At 38.1% G+C, this 18,924-nt stretch overlaps 1 protein-coding gene across 1 annotated transcript in view; it reads left to right on the top strand.

Annotated features, from left to right (window-relative positions):
* CDC14B (cell division cycle 14B) overlaps positions 1-18,924 on the top strand; it is a 148,666-nt gene that overhangs the window by 19,007 nt on the left and 110,735 nt on the right. Inside the window, exon 6 of the mRNA XM_027874680.1 lies at positions 1,227-1,332. Coding sequence (XP_027730481.1) covers positions 1,227-1,332 — 106 coding nt within the window. The remainder of the gene's footprint in view (positions 1-1,226; positions 1,333-18,924) is intronic.

Raw genomic sequence — 18,924 nt, forward strand, 5'->3', positions numbered from 1 at the left:
GGCTTTAGTACTAACTAGGAGAAACATTATTAAAGAACCTAACAACAAACAAAAGCCATTTTGAGACAGAACTAACTGCATGTGATTATCCATGCATTTCTGCAACATGACTAATATAGCATTTTCACTCATCATTTAAAAGTAGTTACAATGGAGTGATTATAATGGGATAAAGTTATATAAGACAATTTAATCTGATATAAATTCAAATACTGCGTTTCAGGGCTCCTGTATAATTAGTTTAGTTTTATGGAAATGGAACATAGGATATAAATTTTTATTCTGTCAGTTAACTAGCAGGCCTTTATTATTGAGGCACTGTGCTAGGTGCTTAGAATACAAATAACTGAGATAGTACTTGCCTTCAAGGAGCTTACATTCTACACAGATAAGTAATATTGAATACAATGATTTGCAAGATAGGGGAGGAACAGTTAACCACCTAGGGGAATCTGGAAAGGTTTCTTGAAGGAGGTAACACTTAACGTGGACCTGGAAGGGAGCAAAAAAGTTCCAAGAGAGATAAGGAGGGAGAACATTCCAGACGTGGAGATCAGCACACGCAAAGCCACTGAGGTAGGAGTTGGTATCTAGGGGAACAATACTAAGTATTACGGTTGACTCAAGCAGCCCAGAAAGGTAGGATGGAGTCAGACTGTGAAGGGCTTTAAATGCTAAACAAAAGCAGTGCCTTTAGGTTCTTGAGTAAAGGAGACCTAGAGGTTTTGTGCCTGATTGTTTTAATCCCCTTGACCTCCAAAAATCTTTCGTGCCATGCCTGCAATGTAAATATTCCATCAAATTAGTGTTTTGGAGTGGAACTTTAAAAATGAATTATTTACTCAACTATTTCAGAAGCCAGAATGGTTTAAAACCCCTGTATGTCATCCCTATATTCTGCCATTCAATCTGACCAGGCATTTGATTTGATTTGCATAATAAAGGATAAAAACCTAACAGAAGGTTATAACTCAAGGATCTTTCCCGTGGGACCTTTTAAAGGGTCATATATCACTCTCACTTAACGCTATTCCTTTGCCTGCTTTGTTGCTGTAATTAAAATTTATTAGAGCAAGATATAGGGAATATTCTATAATCCAGGTGATTAATTTGTCTCTTTAGAGCAATTAATTAGAAACCTAAAAGCTCCTTTCATTCTACTGTTAATAATAAATCTAGCAAATATACTTTATGTTACTAACTCCATTTTTATTCTTCTGTTCCAGGTAACAACATCCATTTTATACACCTTGATAAGAATAGACTAGATCACAAGCCTATAAACTCCATTTTGCAGCTTGCAGGAGTTCAAAAAGTGAACTTTACAAATAAGTCTTTCATTATTGACATATGATTTACAGACACACACTTCTCTTTTCAAGACTTTGTCCTAAGGGAAGTAAAGTCTTTAAAAAAAAATTATGGGATGATTAAGAAATGACTTATGAGTTGAATAAAACAGATACCATTTGTTCTTAATTTATCCTAAATGTCACTATGAAACATCAGAAATCTTTATAAGGCATTCTTTTTGTAGCAACTTATAGTTCACATACTTCCATTCAGTTCACTTAATGCACAGAAAAATCTGTCCAGTGGTCACAGATGGCAGACAACCTGTTCAGTCATCTGGTAGAGCCTTCTGCTTGAATATTGGGGGACTGGATAATAAAATGTTTATTGTTCAGCTCAACCTATTAACAGATAAATAGTCACAACAAAAATATGTTCAATTGACAGTTTTGCTATGAATTAATTTCATTTTTATTTTCTTTTTTGCACATTTCTTATGACAACATAGAGATGAAAATGTTTGAAAAATGTATTTAAAATATAGGCAAGTATATTTTTTAAAAGTGCAATGTTTCAAATTTTTAAAAAATAAAAATGGAAAAATTTCTTATAACATGTAATAAAGATAATTAATCATAATGATTACAGAAAGATTATCCTTAAAGAGTCCAAACTTATTGATCAGCAGAGATTATGCAAAGAAATGATGGAAAATGTGCAATTTATCACAGAAAGATGCAAAAATTTAGTCATCTACTAGATAGAACACAATCAATAGGATAGATATACACCAGAAACTCACTGTCCTTTAGAAACTAATTGACATTGGGGCAGCTGGGTAGTGCAGTGGATAGACAACTGGCCCTGGATTCAGGAGGACCTGAGTTCAAATGTGACCTTAGACACATAACACTCACCAACTGTGTGACCCTAGACAAGTCACTCGACCTTGATTGCCTTGCAAAAAAAAAAAAAGGAAAAGAAGAAAGAAACTAAGTGACAATAAATCCTCAATGAATACAGATCCCCCAAAATATCCTTGAGGATTCAGTAGACAAACTACACTGGAATAACAACATCATTACAGATAGAACTGTTTCCCACAAAAACCCAGATATAATATTGATCGGTAAGAATTTCACAATAATTTTTAAAATAAATGTTCTCATGCCGAATACTCATAGTCTCCCGACTACTTGAGATGGAAAAGCTTTCAATATATAGAGGTGATTGAAACCATATGGGAACAAAATAAAATATGTGTTATCCCTGTCTTCCTGCCTGTGATTGGTTTTGTCCTAAGGATGCTTTCCAGCAAGTCAATAGAAGATGTGCCAATGTCCCAATGCTCTAATTCTGTTTTTTTGTTTTGTTTTGTGTTTTTGATAGGCAATGGGGTTAAGTGACTTGCCCACGGTCACACAGCTAGTAAGTGTGAAGTGTTTGGTCTAAGGCCGATTTGAACTCAGGTCCTCCTGACTCCAGGGCCGGTACTCTGTACACTACGCCACCTAGCTGCCTCCTCTAATTCTGTTTTTTAAAAGTGATAATTTTAGTTCACAAAACATATGCCTACTACAGCAGCTAGCCAGGCACCACAAGTCAGTGGCCACCAAGGTTGGTGACCTCCTTTTACTGTCCTTTACCTGCCCTCATAGTTTTCCTTGGGTTCATTGCACTAGGGCTGTTCATTGCACTGGGGCTGCCTGTCTCAGGAATGAGAGTTCTAGTGCTTCAATTCCACTCCAGTCTTAGCTGTCCAAATGGGCAAGTCACTTAACCCTGTTTGCCTCAGTTTCCCCATCTATAAAATGAGCTGGAGAAGGAAATCCCAAACCACTCCAGTATCTTTGCCAAGAAAATGCCAAATGGGTCACAAAGAGTCAGACATGACTGAAAAATGACAGTAACAAAAATACATAGTACTATTATTTTATTGTACACATAAAAGAATACATATAATAAAAGAACATTATGTGGTATTATTCTTTTATTATATATAATAAAATTTTATGTTCATTGACACACATATATACATATATGTACATACACACTGTGTAAGTGTTGTATATCTATATCTATCTACACACATATATGAAAGAATGATACCAAGATAGTAACTTGTCCTCAGACTATTTCTGAACTCTATCAAAAAAGGTGAGAATGAGATGACAATAAAAAATAATAGCATGGTCATATATGATTAGATATTGGCTGTCTTCCACTTCAAAGGTGAATTCATTCGTAGCTATAACTAAGAACCTTGATTCTGCAGGCAAACCCAAAAGGTGCCCTCAAATTAACTTTTTTTTTTTTTGGTGAGACAATTGGGGTTAAGTGACTTGCCCAGGGTCACACAGCTAGTAAGTGTCAAGTGTTTGGCCTGAGGCCAGATTTGATCTCAGGTCCTCCTGACTCCAGGGCCAGTGCTCTATACACTGCACCACCTAGCTGCTTATCTTTTTAAGAAAAACACTTTTGTTGGAAGGAAGGGAAGAAAGCTCCTTGGGATACCTCAAAACTCAGGACAGACTGCCTCATGGACACTTCCACTCAGGGACAGAGACCTGTAGTGAGTAAAAATGATGCTGAGATGCAGTTTTCTCCAGGGTAAATTAACATGTTCATAACAGTGATGCACATACTATTATTAAAATGGGTCACACTGGCACTTCAGCAGCAAACCAGGGATCTGAGCATGATCAATTTATTAGTCTAGCAGTAGCAAAGAAATTGGACCAGTGGCCTTCTGTTGATGTCCACAGACTCTGAGTGAAGGTAGACAGGGTCTTTTAAAAACCTAGGAGTAGGGGCAGCTAGGTGGTGCAGTGGATAGAGCATCTATCCTGAAGTCAGGAGGACCTGAGTTCAAATCTGGCCTCAGGCCAAACACTTGACACTCACTAGCTGTGTGACCCTTGGCAAGTCACTTAACCCCAATTGCCTTTTTAAAAAAAAAAACCTAGGAGTGTCTTCCTTCTGATGGCTTGATAGTACATCTTTGGATATCCCCTGGCAAAGGCAAGGCAATCCCAATTGGTAGACATTTTAATGAGGAGGTAGATTAAGAGTTCTCAGCTCTTCCCATTACTTCATTGCACTGGGGCTGCCTTTCTTAATAGAGGAATGAGATTTCTAGCATTTCAGTTCACGCCAGTCTTGGCTGTCCAAATGGGCAAGTCACTTAACCCTGTGCGGGGGGAGGGCAGGACTAATCCTCAAGTGATAGGATTAGTCTGCTGCTGGCGAAAGTGGGCTGGCATTCAGATGTGGCTGATTATGCCCCTCTCTGACACTAAAGAAATGCTAGTTGCTTTTTGAGACCCAGCTGTCTTTAGTAGTCTTAGCTAGGAAAACAAAAGTCATCTTATTCAGGTTTCCCCTGGTTTGGTCTCCCCCTTGAAGGTCAAGTCACCCCCAATTTTGATAAAGGGAAAGCAAGGACAAGGGACTTATCTCCTGAATGGGCCTAGACCAAGCTAGTTCTCTGTTCATGAGGTAAAGAGAGGCAAAGATCCCGCTTGGGAGGGGCCCAGCCCACGCTGATCAACTAGGTATGCTTTAGGGGCTAGGAGTGATCATTTTACTAGATCAAGCCCTTCAGAAATGGCCTGGTAAATTTAGACTGAAAAAAGTGGGATCTGACCAAATAGGGAAAAGGATGGATTTCAGATCAATATGATGCAGCATTATATCAGTTTTCTTCAGACCCCGGGACAAATGAGTTGCTTCTGGAGTGTCCTGTATCTAAGAGAAAGGAGCTTGGTAAGGCCAGGCTAGAGAGGAGCTTACTTTTGTTGTGGTAAAGCCTTTGGTGTGGGGGTGTGCTGGCCTTCACATCCATTGTAGCTGCAATGCAGCCCCTTACTCATGTACCCATAAGGCTCTTTGGCCTATGTTTCATGACAGCTCCGGTAACTTAGATCACACTTATCTCAGGCTGGGGATGCTTCAAGAATGGACTGCCCCAGTTGTTTATAGGTATGCCAGAGAAGGGACAGTCTGTCCTCTGGACACTCCATCTTATACTTCAGTGCTACACCAATGACTCTTAGATCCTCCAACTCTAGTTGGGAGCAAGGGGGCCACAGCAACTGTTACCTCCCTCTGCCCTGGGACATGATATAAGTGAACTGGTGGTTTGTGGCAGATATCAGGGACCCAGAAGAGCACTGTAATAGTTAAAGTGGAGACCAGTTAAGGGAGTGGATATATATGGGTCAATGGCATAATAATAGGTAATAATTATGCAGCACTTTAATGTTTGTAAAGCTCTTTATAACCTTAAGAGTTAGGTACTATCATTAACCCCATTTTTACAAATAAAGGCACAGAGAAATGTTTTTTTTTTTTACAGTAACTTGTCCAGTGTCATATAACCAGTAAATATCTAAGGCAATAAAGAGTCAAGTCCCCAACCCCAAGTCCAGTCTTCTCCATCTATTATATTCTCTAACTGGTTAAAGTGGAAAACCAAAAAACAGTGATTTCTAGTAGTTTCCCATTTTAACCAATTCTTGCTAGCTAGGTGCTCCCTTATTCATAACATGCTGGGAGAGTAAAATTCTGTCAACATCCTCTAAATTTCAATGTCCTAGAACAAAACTTCTCATCTTACTGCCTTTGTTAAACAAACATTGTTTACAGCATTTTGTTGCAAAAAAAAAGCTATGAATTTTTATGTGCATATTGATGACTTCTTTCTGTTCATAACCTCTTTGGGATATATAGTAGGATCACTGGGTCAAAGTAATGAATAACAGTAACTTTGCATAATTCCAAATTGTTTTCCACAATAATTGAACCAATTATCATGCCTTTCTTCCCTTCCAAAAATGCGTTTTCCCATCCTTTAACATCTCTACACATCCCAGGATTGTTTTAATTTGCATTTCTTTAATTATTAATTATTTAAAAAATTTTTTCAGTTAATGGTTGGATAGTTTGTGATTTTTCTTTTGAAAACTTTCTTCTCCTTTGCCCACTTTATTAAGAAATGGTTCTTTTTTTTTAAGTTTAATTAATGTATTTTTAGTTTTCAACAATCACTTCCATAAGCTTTTGAGTTTTAAATTTTCTCCCCCTCCTTCCTTCCCTGCTTCCCTCCCCAAGACAGCATACAATTTGTTTTAGGGTCTACGTATACATTCCTATTATACATATTTTCGTATTAGTCATGTTGTAAAGAAGAATTAGAACCAATAGGAGGAACCACAAAAAAGAAGAAACAAAACAAAACAGAAAAAAAAAAGCAAATTGAATACTTCAATCTACATTCAAACTCCATAGTTCTTTCTCTGGATGTGGATAGCATTTTCCATCATGAGACTTTTGGAGATGTCTTAGATCCTTACATTGCTGAGAAGAACTAAATCTATCAAAGTTAGCCATCACACAATGTGACTGTTAGTACATACAACGTTCTCCTGGTTCTGCTCACTTCACTCAGCATCAGTTCATACAAGTTTTTCCAGGTTTTTTTGAAGTCTGCTTGCTCATCATTTCTTACAGCACAGTAGTATTCCATTACATTCATATTACCACAACTTGTTCAGCCATTCCCCAATTGATGGACATCCTCTCAATTTCCAATTCTTTGCCACCACAGAAAGAGCTGCTATAAATATTTTTTACATGGGGGTCCTTTTCCCATTTGTATGCCTTAGAAGTGCTATTGCTGGGTCAAAGAGTATGCATGTATTTATAGCCCTTTGAGCATATGGGAAATGGTTCTTAAGGATGCAGATTTATGACAATTACTTCTACATTCTGAATATGAGACTATTCTGAGATATTTCATGCAAAGATATTTCTCACTATATCTTTTTCTTTTTAGCATCATTGGTTTTATGTAAAAGTGGTTTTTATTTGTACAAAATTGTCTGTTTTGGTTTTTATAATCTCTTCTATCCTCTATTACAAATTATTTCACTGTACATTGTTATTATATATCTTTTTCCTTCTCTGCTATATTTTTGTGGTTTGATTTTTTTAATAATTGCAACATTTACCTATATAGAAATTATAGATGTATGACATAAAGTACTAGTGTAACCCTCTCAGCCTATCTTTCAGACTTATTTCAAGTTTTCTCAGTAGTTCTTGACAAATAGTGTTTTTCCCAATAGTTTGTGTTCTCACTTTTATTTAATACTAGATAGGTATGCACATTTGTTTCTAGGTCTTGAATACCAATTATTTTCCATTAACCCATTTTTCTATTTTTATCCAATACTAGGTGATTTTGATAATTTAGTATTTCTTTTGTAATATAGCCTGAATACTGACAGCACAAAGCTCCTTTTTTTTAACTGTTTGTTTTTTTCATTATTTGCACTGATAGTTTTGGTCTTTTGTTTCTCCAAATGAATGTTATTATTTCATATAATTCTATAAAATATTCCTATGATAATTTGAATGTTAAAGTACTATGACTTCAAAAGCAGTCGCTTTGTTTTGTCAAGGCCTCTTCACATGTAATATTACTGCTTTTTGTCTTCATTCTAATATTTCTTGTTGCATGTCTGAGTTTTGAGTCTTATCTTTTCCATTCTGTGCTTCAGGGTGTCTACTGTTTCATTAAAAAATGTCAAACTTCTGTTCTATAACATTGATTCACTTTTCAATTTTTTTTTAAAGTTCCAACTTTGCTTCCTTTAATTTCTAATTAAGCTTTTTAGTGACTCTGGGGGTCCTTGTGGTTGTTCCATTCTCTTTTGGGGGATTCTAGTTATAATAATCATAGTATTCACTTCTATAAGTTTTTCCTTGCATTCTTTTACTCCATTGTATTTATTGATTTTAGGTGACCTTTTTTAGCTTACTCATTTCTTCTGTTGACTTTTCTATGGGGGTCCTCCTTTTTTTTTCTTTCAGTTGTTGTTGCTTTTAGTTTATTTGCTGCATTTCTTACTGCTCTGAGGTAATAAAGGGAGAGCTGATCTTAGCCACAAGCTCTTACTCAGCCATCTTGCTACAGCTTCTGAATTGTCTTACTTAAAAATAAAAATGCCACTATAATTGTTCTATCTATAAACAGGCAGTTTTAATTAAGGGCAACACTGTGTAACTCAAAATTCTGTGTGCATTTCATACTTAAAAATGCTGACTCATATCTTGTAGATGATTGAATTTATGTTTGAAGACAGAAGTACACAATAATCCAGTTCTCTAAGATTTGCAAATAGCCCTTGCTTTGCTTTGGTAAGATACAATCATAATGTGCAATATCATAAAACAGTTGCCTGCTTATTCTCTGAGAGCAAAAGTACTGTAAACTGTGAAGCTTATTTACTAACAATGTTTGAAATTTGAAATTTAATTCAGATTTCCTTGTTTAAAGCAATTATTTTCCCTATCAACCTGCAGTAAAAACTACACTGAGATTTCTGTTTACTCCTAGGTTTTATAATAGCTGTATTATAATTGCTTTTAGAATTGTAATGACCTGAATAGAAAGTGTTGCATTGTAGATGGCATTCTATTGATTTACATTTGTAGGCAAAAATGGGAAAAAATGTATTTACACCTTCTATCTAAAGATAGCAACTGCTATCTTCATATGACTCTTCTCATAGCTCTTTTTAAAATGACAGTCCTTGGGGCAGCTAGGTGGCACAGCGGATAGAGCACCAGCCCTGAAGTCAGGAGGACCTGAGTTCAAATCTAGCCTCAGACCAACCACTTGACACTTACTAGCTGTGTGACCCTGGGCAAGACACTTAACCCCAGTTGCCTTAAAATAAAATAAAATGACAGTCCTCTCTTTGTGTTGATACTGTGGAATTTCACCATAGATGAAACTGCTGTCAGTCAGCGTACATTTACTGAGCACCTACTAAGTGCAAGGCGCCAGGCACTATAAGAAAAACAAATGTAAAACATAGTCCCTCCTTTTACATTACTTGTTATCTAGTTGGAGAATAAAAACTCTACATAAGGATTCATAAGGTGGTAAGTCAAATTTAAAGTATAAAGGTAATGAGGTGCATGTATAGTATAAATATGTGGCAAAGGCAACTCACAACTCCTGGTACTACAAAACCTGGAAGTCCCTTCCCTCTTCAGAGAGTCCTTATCCACTCCCCCCGCAGCTCAGCATCTCTGCTGGGAGTGTTGCCCATCTGTGCTCACAGGTTCTTCTCCATAGCCAGCTCTGTTCCCTCCTGCTAGAGGTCCCATTCTTCAAAGCTTCTTTCCTTCCCTGGATGACTATCTCTCTGTGTCTGTGTCTGTAATATCTACCACTATTCACTGTTAGATTCAGTATCTCCTACTGGTTTGGTAGCTCCCCTTCAAAGATGTATGGTTCATGACCCTTGTTTCTATTCTCTCCCACACTCAAACTCAAACTGCTAGATGGCTTGCTTTTTTATGTAACATGTCCGATTGAGTCAATTGCTCTATTTCTTATGTGGTATCAGTTCCCTTCATCCAGTGGCCAAAGCCCTGGATGTTTACAAAGGAACTTCTTTACATATTATTGTGGGGTGTAGGAAAACTTAATATACCTTTTACATTTCTTCACACCTTATAATTATATTCTGGGCCTTCAGTGACTATATTAGCAAAAGTGATGATGGTAGGGGAATTACCCTTCCTTGCTTAGATTACAAAAATAGCTAAATAGTTCAACTAATGGGAACCTTACCTACCTATTTCTTTTTCTTTTCTCATACCTTTATAGAGGGCAGAGGAAGTGAGGGAGTAAAGTGTCTAAAAATTAGAACATGGCAATATAGTAATAGAAGGCAGGTAGGTGGTGCAATGGATAGAACACCAGGCCTGGAGTCAAAAAGACTTGAGTTCAAATCCGGCTTCAGACACTTACTACTTGTCTGACTCTGGGCAAGTCATTTAATCCTATTTTGCCTCAGTTTCTTTATCAATAAAATGAGCTGGAAAAGGGAATGGCAAACTACTCCAGTATCTCTGCTGAGAAAATCTCAAATATGGTCACAAAGAGTCAGATACTCCTAAAACCACTGAACAACAATAGGAGTAGAAGATAACATTTCCCAGAGTCAAAAGCTTATAGTTAATAGGTACTAAATAAGAGACTGCTGAAAGAGGCAGGAGGAAAGTGGGAATGAAAAAAGCATTGATGTACTTGGACCCCATCACTAGGGATGATGGAAATACCTAGGATGATGAGGAAACTTTCCCATCTACAAGAGATTAATAGCTGCCAGATGAAAGAGTTGGTGATCCGAGCATTGATGCCAATACTGCATCCGCTGAAATTTCTAGCCACCCTCCTAAGCTGACCCCATGCTGACTCCAGCTGCAGAGTAATTATTCAAACATCTCCTTTTGCGTTTGTATGTTTTTGAAGGGAATGGAGATCTGACTTACTCTGGGGAAAGTAAGGCAATTCTAACTGGGAATTCAAGCTGTGATTACTTTCTTTTGCTTTACTGCTCGGTTCGGTTGTTAGTAAATGTTATGATTTTTCAATGACATTGGGAGCCTAAGGCTTGCCAGCAGATGAGTCAACTAAATAACTTGGTTGCAAGCTAACTGAGTTTCCTGGTGCTTTTAAATTTAGGTAGACCAAAGTGGGTATTAATTATTGAGAACTTCCATGGTTGGCTTGGATCTGACACCTAGATTACACTGTGCTTGACAGTTTACAAACCTTTTTTCTTATGACAACCCTGAGAGATAAATTTGATCCATTTAATTGAATTCAAGTAATTAGAATAGTATCTTCTCCAATTTACGCATAAAATCATAGCACAGGAGGATGAAGAAAATTTCTTCATGTCATATGACTAGGAAGTGGTGAAACCAGGACCAGAATTCAGCTCTTTTGAACTACTTACCCAGCTCCAGTCCCAAAGAGTCTGAAGACCCAGAGAAAAGTTAGATAATTATTGCAATGGAGTAGATGTACTATGAAGTGGTCTAGACTATATAGGTAACAATGGGAATGGAAAAGGAAAGACAAAAAAGAAAACAATATTGTAAACAGAGAATTGACAGGACTTGGTGACTAACTGGATGCAAAGGTCAAGGACAAATCAAAAATGGCTCCATGGTTTCTAACCTGGTTGACTAGGAAAATAATGGTACCACTGAGAGAAATGGTAAAACCACAGAATCACAGAAAGTCAGACTTTGCTATTAATCTCAGAGACGGTCTAATTTGATTTGTTCAGAATAAGAATCCTATCTTTAACATCCCCAATGAATGGTCATCCATTCTTTACTTAAAGAATTTATATTATAGGAAACACATCACCTTCTGAAGCAGCACATTTCACTTGATCTACTTTGAACAATTATAAAGTTTGTCCTTACATCCAATCTAAATATGCTTCTGCAGCTTCTACTCATTGCTATTAGTTCTATCCTCTGAGGCCAAACACAAATCTAATTACTCTTTCACCTAACAAGCCCTCAAATATTTGAAGATATCTATCATGTCAAAGTTTTCTCCTCTCCAAATTAAACATTCCACTAGCTTCAAATAATTCTCATTTACCATGGCCTATGTTCTTCTTGAATCCTAGACACCCTTCCCTCGAATGTAGCACCTTGTCAATGTCCTTACTAAAACCTGACACCCAAAACATCACATAATACTCCAGATGGGATCTCCCAAAGGCAAAATAAAATGGGTTGTTACTCAGTCCAAAGGGGCAGTCAGTTTTTGGGCGAAGAAATGATGGGTTTGGTTGTAGACAGGTCGAGTTCAAACTGATGGCAGTACATCCGAGGGAAAATAGTCATCAAGCGTGGAGATGTGGATCTATGGAGGTCAGGTCTGGAGATGGAGATTTGTAAGCTTCCCAGATGGAGGTAATAAATAAAATTGTGAAAGTAAATGAGCTTTCTTAGAGAGAAAACCAGAGTGCCAAGGACCAGTCTTTGGCCTATATCCACATTTAGAGCATGGGATGAGGAAGAGGAACAAGCCAAAATGGCAAAAAAGAAGCAAGGGAGGGAGGAGGAGAACCATAATGACATATTTTAATACTCTAGTAACCCAATGAGATAGTCAATGATAGAACTGGCTTTTTTTTTAAACCAAATTTTTATTATAGTGAATAGATTTCACTAGAGAGCAGTTCTTGTTTACCTCCTTGCACTACACCACAACAACATCTCCAAAGGTCATCCCTGCTCTTTATTCTTACAAATTTATGATATATAACCTCAAATGAGTTCATGCTATGATTACTAATCTCCTTCCTTATCTCATTTCCCACAGGCTCTTTTCTTTCTCCTCTTGCCAAAAACCATTTCCCAACACTTCACATGAATACCAACTGTCCTAACCAAATTATAGAGGGCTTTCAAATATTTTTATTGTATTTTTTTGGAGGCAATCAGGGTTAGGTACCTTGCCCAGGGTCACACAGTGCTAAGTATCTGAGGCCATATTTGAACTCAGGTCCTCCTGATTTCAGGTCTGGTCCTCGATCTGCTGTACCACCTACCTGCCCCTATACAGAGGGCTTTAAATGCCAGGTTGAACTGCCAGGAACAGCTAGGTGGCACAATGGATAGAGCACTGGACCTGGAGTCAGGAAGACCTGAGTTCAGATATGGCTTCAGATAATCAATAGCTGTGTGATGCTGGGAAATTCACTTAATCTTTCCTTTTCTATAAAATGAGGATAATAGTAACACCTACTTCTCAGGGCTGTTCAAAGGATCAAATGAAATAGTATTTCTAAATCACTTTGTAAACCCCAAAGCAATATATAAATGCTAGCTATTTTTATTGAGCAATTTTCCTTTTATCCTAGAGGCAATAGGCAGCCACTGAAGATTTCTGAGCAAGCAAGTGAGGTCAGACTTGTTTTCTCTTTTATCTGTAAACTCCTTGCAGGAATTGAAAATGTCTACTATGGTATAGTAGAAAGAGTAGTAGCTTTGAAGTCAGACATCCTGGGTTCCAATCGCAACTTATCCACTGACTACCTGTGCAACATTAGGCAAGTAACTTTGCCTCTCTAAGGATCCCTGATATCTGTAGAAGAGTGTGGGCTTTTTTGGTGGGGGTAGGTGGGAGGTGGTGAACAGAATGCTCTCTAAAGTCCCTTCTGGTTCTAAATCCTATATTTCTATGTCTGGGATGATATGACTACATATTAGGCACAAAAATGAATGCTGACTGATTGCTCCAGATTTTAAAATCAGCCAGCTCCCCAAGGAACCCAGAGACAAACAAATGTGAAATGCTGCCTGGGTAAATTGAAACTGAGAACTCACTTCTCTTGGTCAGTTAGTTCTTCTTCTTTTAGTATTATTATAGTTATGATATATATTTTATATAATATACTATTATTATAGCTAGTTCATTATCATAATGAAACAAAGTTGCTCTCTGTGTGATGCTTGATTGGCTCATTTAAGAAACATGTACTCGACTGGAAGTGAGTTCAATATTTGTCACTCCCTGTGCTTGTTACAACCTACATTTGTTTAAAAAATAAATTTTCATTTTCTTTCCCAAAACACAGAATCTCAGAGCTGAAATGTACTCCAGAAGCCAGGTAGTCCAACCTATCTTGGATAGGAAATCTCCTCTACGACAGATGGAGTGGATAGAGTACTGAGCTTAGTGTCAGGAGACCTGAGTTCAAAATCAACCTCAGACACTTAACTAGCTATGTGGCCCTGGGCAAGTCGCTTAACCACTGTCTGTCTCAGTTTTCTCAACTGTAAAATGGGAATAATAATAGCACTTACCTCCTAGGGTTGTTGTGAGGATCAAATAAGATATTTGTAAAGCATTTAACACAGTGACTATAGAAGGCACTTAACTAATCCTTGTTTCCTTCCTTTCTTCCTCTACAACATACCTGACAGTCAGTGGTCATTCACTCTTTGCTTGGGGACTCACTAGATGTCTTCCATGCCTGAAATTTTCTCCCTCCTCATCTCTGTCTCCTGACTTCCCTAACTTCCTTCAAGTCCCAGCTAAAATCCCATCTTCCATAAGAAGTTTTCCTAATCCCACTTAACACTAGTGCCTTCCCTCTGTTGATTATCTCCAGTTTATTCTGAAGGAAGTCTTCGAGTCAAGAGATGTGGAGCATCTTTTGTGTGAGAAATGACACTAAATCTCCAAATACATGAGAGTGAGTTAGGTGTATGAAGACTGAAAAGGTAGGAGGGGGCAGAAAATACATAGAGTGAATGAGCTCTCCCACGGAGAGCAATGGATCTCAGTTTAACCGACAGTCTCAGGCATCCCTCCAAAGGAAAATTTTTTGAAGTCTCCAGGGAGGCAAGATAGAAATCAGGGAAAGGTGAAGAGCCAGCCCTCCCCTATATGCTTGCCCTCTCAAATGTGTCTCTTTCTTTCCATGTGCCTGGAGTTGGTTCCCAAGTGTATCTGGAACCACAAGTCCTCTCTCAAAGAAAGTATGAAGAATGCCTCTCTTTTCCAAAGCTGACCTTTCCAAGTCTGCTCCTTGAGGAGGCACACAGCACTGAGTCATCATCATTCTCTACTCATTTAGGAGTCGTGCCCAAGCAGCAGCTCCCAAAACACCTCAGTTGAAACCTGGATTATAGATATATGAAGTGTAGATTTACTTTTATGCAACTCTGCCAACTTCTGCCTTCTGGGTTTCTCAAAGGAGGCATAAGAATGCCTCTCCAAAGCTGTCATGCCAACTCTGCCTTTGATGAGGCATATAGCATGGAGTTATTCTCTCTACCCTTCACTATTTTGGCTATCCATGTCTGAATTTTCTCCAGCTAATTAATGTCCTTCCTAAAATATGGCACCCTGAACTCAGTCAGTCATTCGAGAAACATTTATTAAGTACATGCTATGTTCCAGGTCCTGTGCTAAGCATTGGGGATTCAAAGAAGGCGCTTATAGTCTAATGGGGAAGACCAGAATTGAGGGGAATCAGGAAAGACTCCTGGGAGAAAGTGGGATTTTAACTAGGACTTACAGGAAGTTAGGGAAGCTAAGAGGTGGAGATGAAGAGGGAGTACATTCCAGGCATGGGGGATAGTCAGTAAAAATATAGAATTGGGAGATAAAATGTTATATTTGAGGAACAGTAAAGAGGCCAGTGTCTGTGATCAAACAAGGACATAGTACCAAGGGCCTTTTCACCAGCAAAATGTTGAATACTATATCTCTCTTAATGCAGTTTAAATTTACATTAATTTTTTTTGGCTTCAGTGGCACAGTGGATAAAGCATTGCACCTGAAGTCAGGAAGACTTAAGTTCAAATTCAGCTTCAGACACTTATTAGCTGTGTGCCCTTGGGCAAGTCACCTAACTTCTCTCTCCCTCAATTTCCTCAACCATAAAACGGGGCTAATAATACCATCTACCTCCCAGGATTACTATGAGGACCAAATGAGATAATATTTGTGCATGCTTAGCACAGTGCCTGGCAAATTTTTGTTCTTGTTCAGTTGTTTTCAGTAGTATCTGACTCTTCTTGACCCCATTTGGGGTTTTCTTAGCAAAGATACTGGAGTGGTTTGGCATTCCTTCTCCAGATCATTTTACAGATTAGGAAACTGAGGCACAGGATTACGTGACTGACTTGCCCAGGGTCATATAGCTAATAAGTGTCTGAGGCTGGATTTGAACTCACAAAAAGGAATCTTTCCTGATTCCAGGTCTGGCACTCTATCCACTGGGCCACCTAGCCAGCCTGGTGCATAGTAAAAAGCTTCATAAATACTTGTTCCCTTCCCCTTTCTCCCATGTCATGCTGTTGGTAGAAGCAGCAGCATGGTACAATGAATAGTGTGCTGAACTTATAATCAAGAAGATCTGGGTTCAAATTCTGCCTCTGATACTTCTCAGCTATATGATCCTGGCTAGCCATTTCATTTCCTTGTTTCTCAGACTATTCCCTATGGGTTATTTACTAATTTGTGGCATTAGACTAGTTGTGATAGAATTTAGTGGAAGGAGTTTCCAGTGCTGATGGAGTCACAGATTGTTCAGATTTCTTTATCACCCTATTAATTCATATTGAGCTTAAAGTACACCAAGTCCATATTTACTGAGAACACTAGAAAAAAATCAAAACCAGGAGCGCTCTAAGTATGCTAAAGATGGCAGACTTCTCCCTCAAGAGGCAATAAAGAGTGCATTAAAATCCGAACTCCAGGCATAAAATCCACCAAATAAAGATGCTCAACTAGATTAAAAAAAAAAGTCTGAATCTCAAGGATTTCCATTTTTATTTTTTCCATTTTTATTAATGTTATTTTGGCAACTAGTTTCATATGAGAGACATTTAATTACACATTATCTAGGTGTGTATGCCTTAGAGTGATTGATTAAGCCAGAATACTATAATATAATTCCATTGAAAAGGGGGGATGTTACTTCTCTGTCTTTCTTACACTAATCAGTCATACTGTCTTACCATAGAGCAGTAGACATACTACCCTTCAGTTCAAGAATTTGAGAATCCAAAAAAGTTCAAACCACAATTCAGCAAGCAAACTCATGTATCTAGAAACACATGGAGAAACAGAATTAGTCACTTGAAGAAGAAAGCAGCTTCTAGGAGCAGATTACTTGTCAGCAAAGAAAAAAACTAGTTATGGAGAGGAACTGGAAACCCAACTGAGTAGAAGTGTTCTACCCAAGGGGAGCTGCACCTGGAATCTACAACAAAAGGAAGAATTTCTAGCCACTATAGCACCAGGAATTTGAGTCACCTTTTCTATGCACATGTATATGTGCCTCACTACCATTATACTTAGAGTTGGAGAGCTCTTTCCATGGATGTTGTGTATGTTTATGGGAAAATGTAACTCAGGTTTATGGGAGGAATATTTTTTAACTACTTTTTTTTTTTAAAGGCAATTGGGGTTAAGTGACTTGCCCAGGGTCACACAGCTAGTAAGTGTCAAGTGTTTGGTCTGAGGCCAGATTTGAACTCAGGTCCTCCTGACTTCAGGGCTGGTACTCTATCCACTGAGCCACCTAACTGCCCCTTTAACTACTTTTCTTAATTATGCCATTTGAGGAAATGCCTTTGTTAAGAGCAGATTAAGTCCATTGGCCTACTTAATATGACAACCACTGGTTGGGGCTCATGAGCCAAAGGGCTCAAAGTTAGGAATGCAGACCCAAAGGGTTATCCCTATAATCCAACAGTAGGGATCCTTCTGAAGATCCAACCCTTAGGAGTGTAGATTGGGAAAGTATTCCAAAAAAGTAGTGTTATATTTCAATGGATCTAATGTGTGTGTGTGTGTGGGGGGGCATTGAGTCTCATCAAGGTAAGTGTTCTCCCCAGGAATACAGATTGCAACCTATCCATGTCTTCTCATCCTGTGTGACTCTTATCTATGTCCTTGAATATGGCCTTTGCATAAGATATATCTGATGTCTGGAGGTGGCTATCTGGTCCTTGAGGGTAGAGATTATGTTATTTTTTTGCCTTTTTATGCCCACTGCTTAGCATAATGCTCATGATTGTTGGTTTGTTTTTGGTGAGGCAGCTGGGGTTAAGTGATTTGCCCAGAGTCTCACAGCTAAGTGTTGTGTGTCTGAGGCCAGATTTAAACTCAGGTCCTCCTGACTCCAGGGCCAGTGCTCTATCCACTGCACCACCTCGCTGCCCCACCATTGATTGATTTTTAACATTAGGTACATACCAGTGCAGCACCAGCTGTGTATCTTTCATCATTCATTCTCACTACATGACAGGCCTATCTCTTTTGCAGTCATATATTTCCTGAATAGCATCTTTTCTTCCATGTGATTAAGCTAGAACAATGCACAAAGTATTTTTTAAGATACTAACAGAACTGTTCTTCCTTTTTGGTTAAATTATAATCCTCTGCAAATTTATAGCATTCAGCAATTGATTACCATTTTTATGGGAAACGTGGACCCTTCATTTCTTTTCTACTATATGACCATTGCTTATTTGAACCTGCCTTAATAATGATAGCTCACATTTATAAAGTTGCTTAGGATTTATCCAACTGTCCACACCCAGAGAAAGAAATAGGGAGCCTGAATGCAGATGGAAGTATACTATTTGCTCTCCTTTTCCTTTGTTGTTTTGTTTTATTGCTTCATTCTCATGGTTCCTCCCACTAGTTCTAATTGTTCTTTCCATCATGACTAATGGGAAAATATGCTTAATATGAATGTTTAAGTAGAGCCTATAGCAGATGGTACGCCATCTTGGGGGGGTGTGAAAGAAGTGGGAAGGGGAAATATTTAAAACTCAAAATCTTATGGACATGAATGCTGAAACTAAAAATAAATAAATAATTTTTTTTAACTCTTTATATTAATGAGCTTTTCTCACAATAATCCTGTGAGGTAAGCTGGGCACATATTGTTATTCTTATTTTCCAATGAGAAGACCAAAGATCAGAGAGTTTAGGTGACTTATTCAAGGAGTGAAGTTTCAAATACAAGTCCTCTGACTTTAAAATCAGTGCTCTTGTCATTACAACACACAGCCTCAGAAAATGGAAAAAGGAAATATGTGCCTTGTCTACTCACTCTAAAACCCACAGAGTGGCAGTCATGTAGTATTTGTTCCGGATATAGCAACTCCCCCACTTCTTCCCCTCCCCCAAGATGAGGGAGGTACATGCATAAGACTCCAGTTTTGTTTTTCTGCTTAGGTTTCCGTTAACTAGGAATCTGCTTCTCC

The sequence above is a fragment of the Vombatus ursinus genome, unplaced genomic scaffold (genome assembly GCF_900497805.2).
Source record: "Vombatus ursinus unplaced genomic scaffold, bare-nosed wombat genome assembly UNPS02014807.1, whole genome shotgun sequence".
Taxonomy (NCBI): domain Eukaryota; kingdom Metazoa; phylum Chordata; class Mammalia; order Diprotodontia; family Vombatidae; genus Vombatus; species Vombatus ursinus.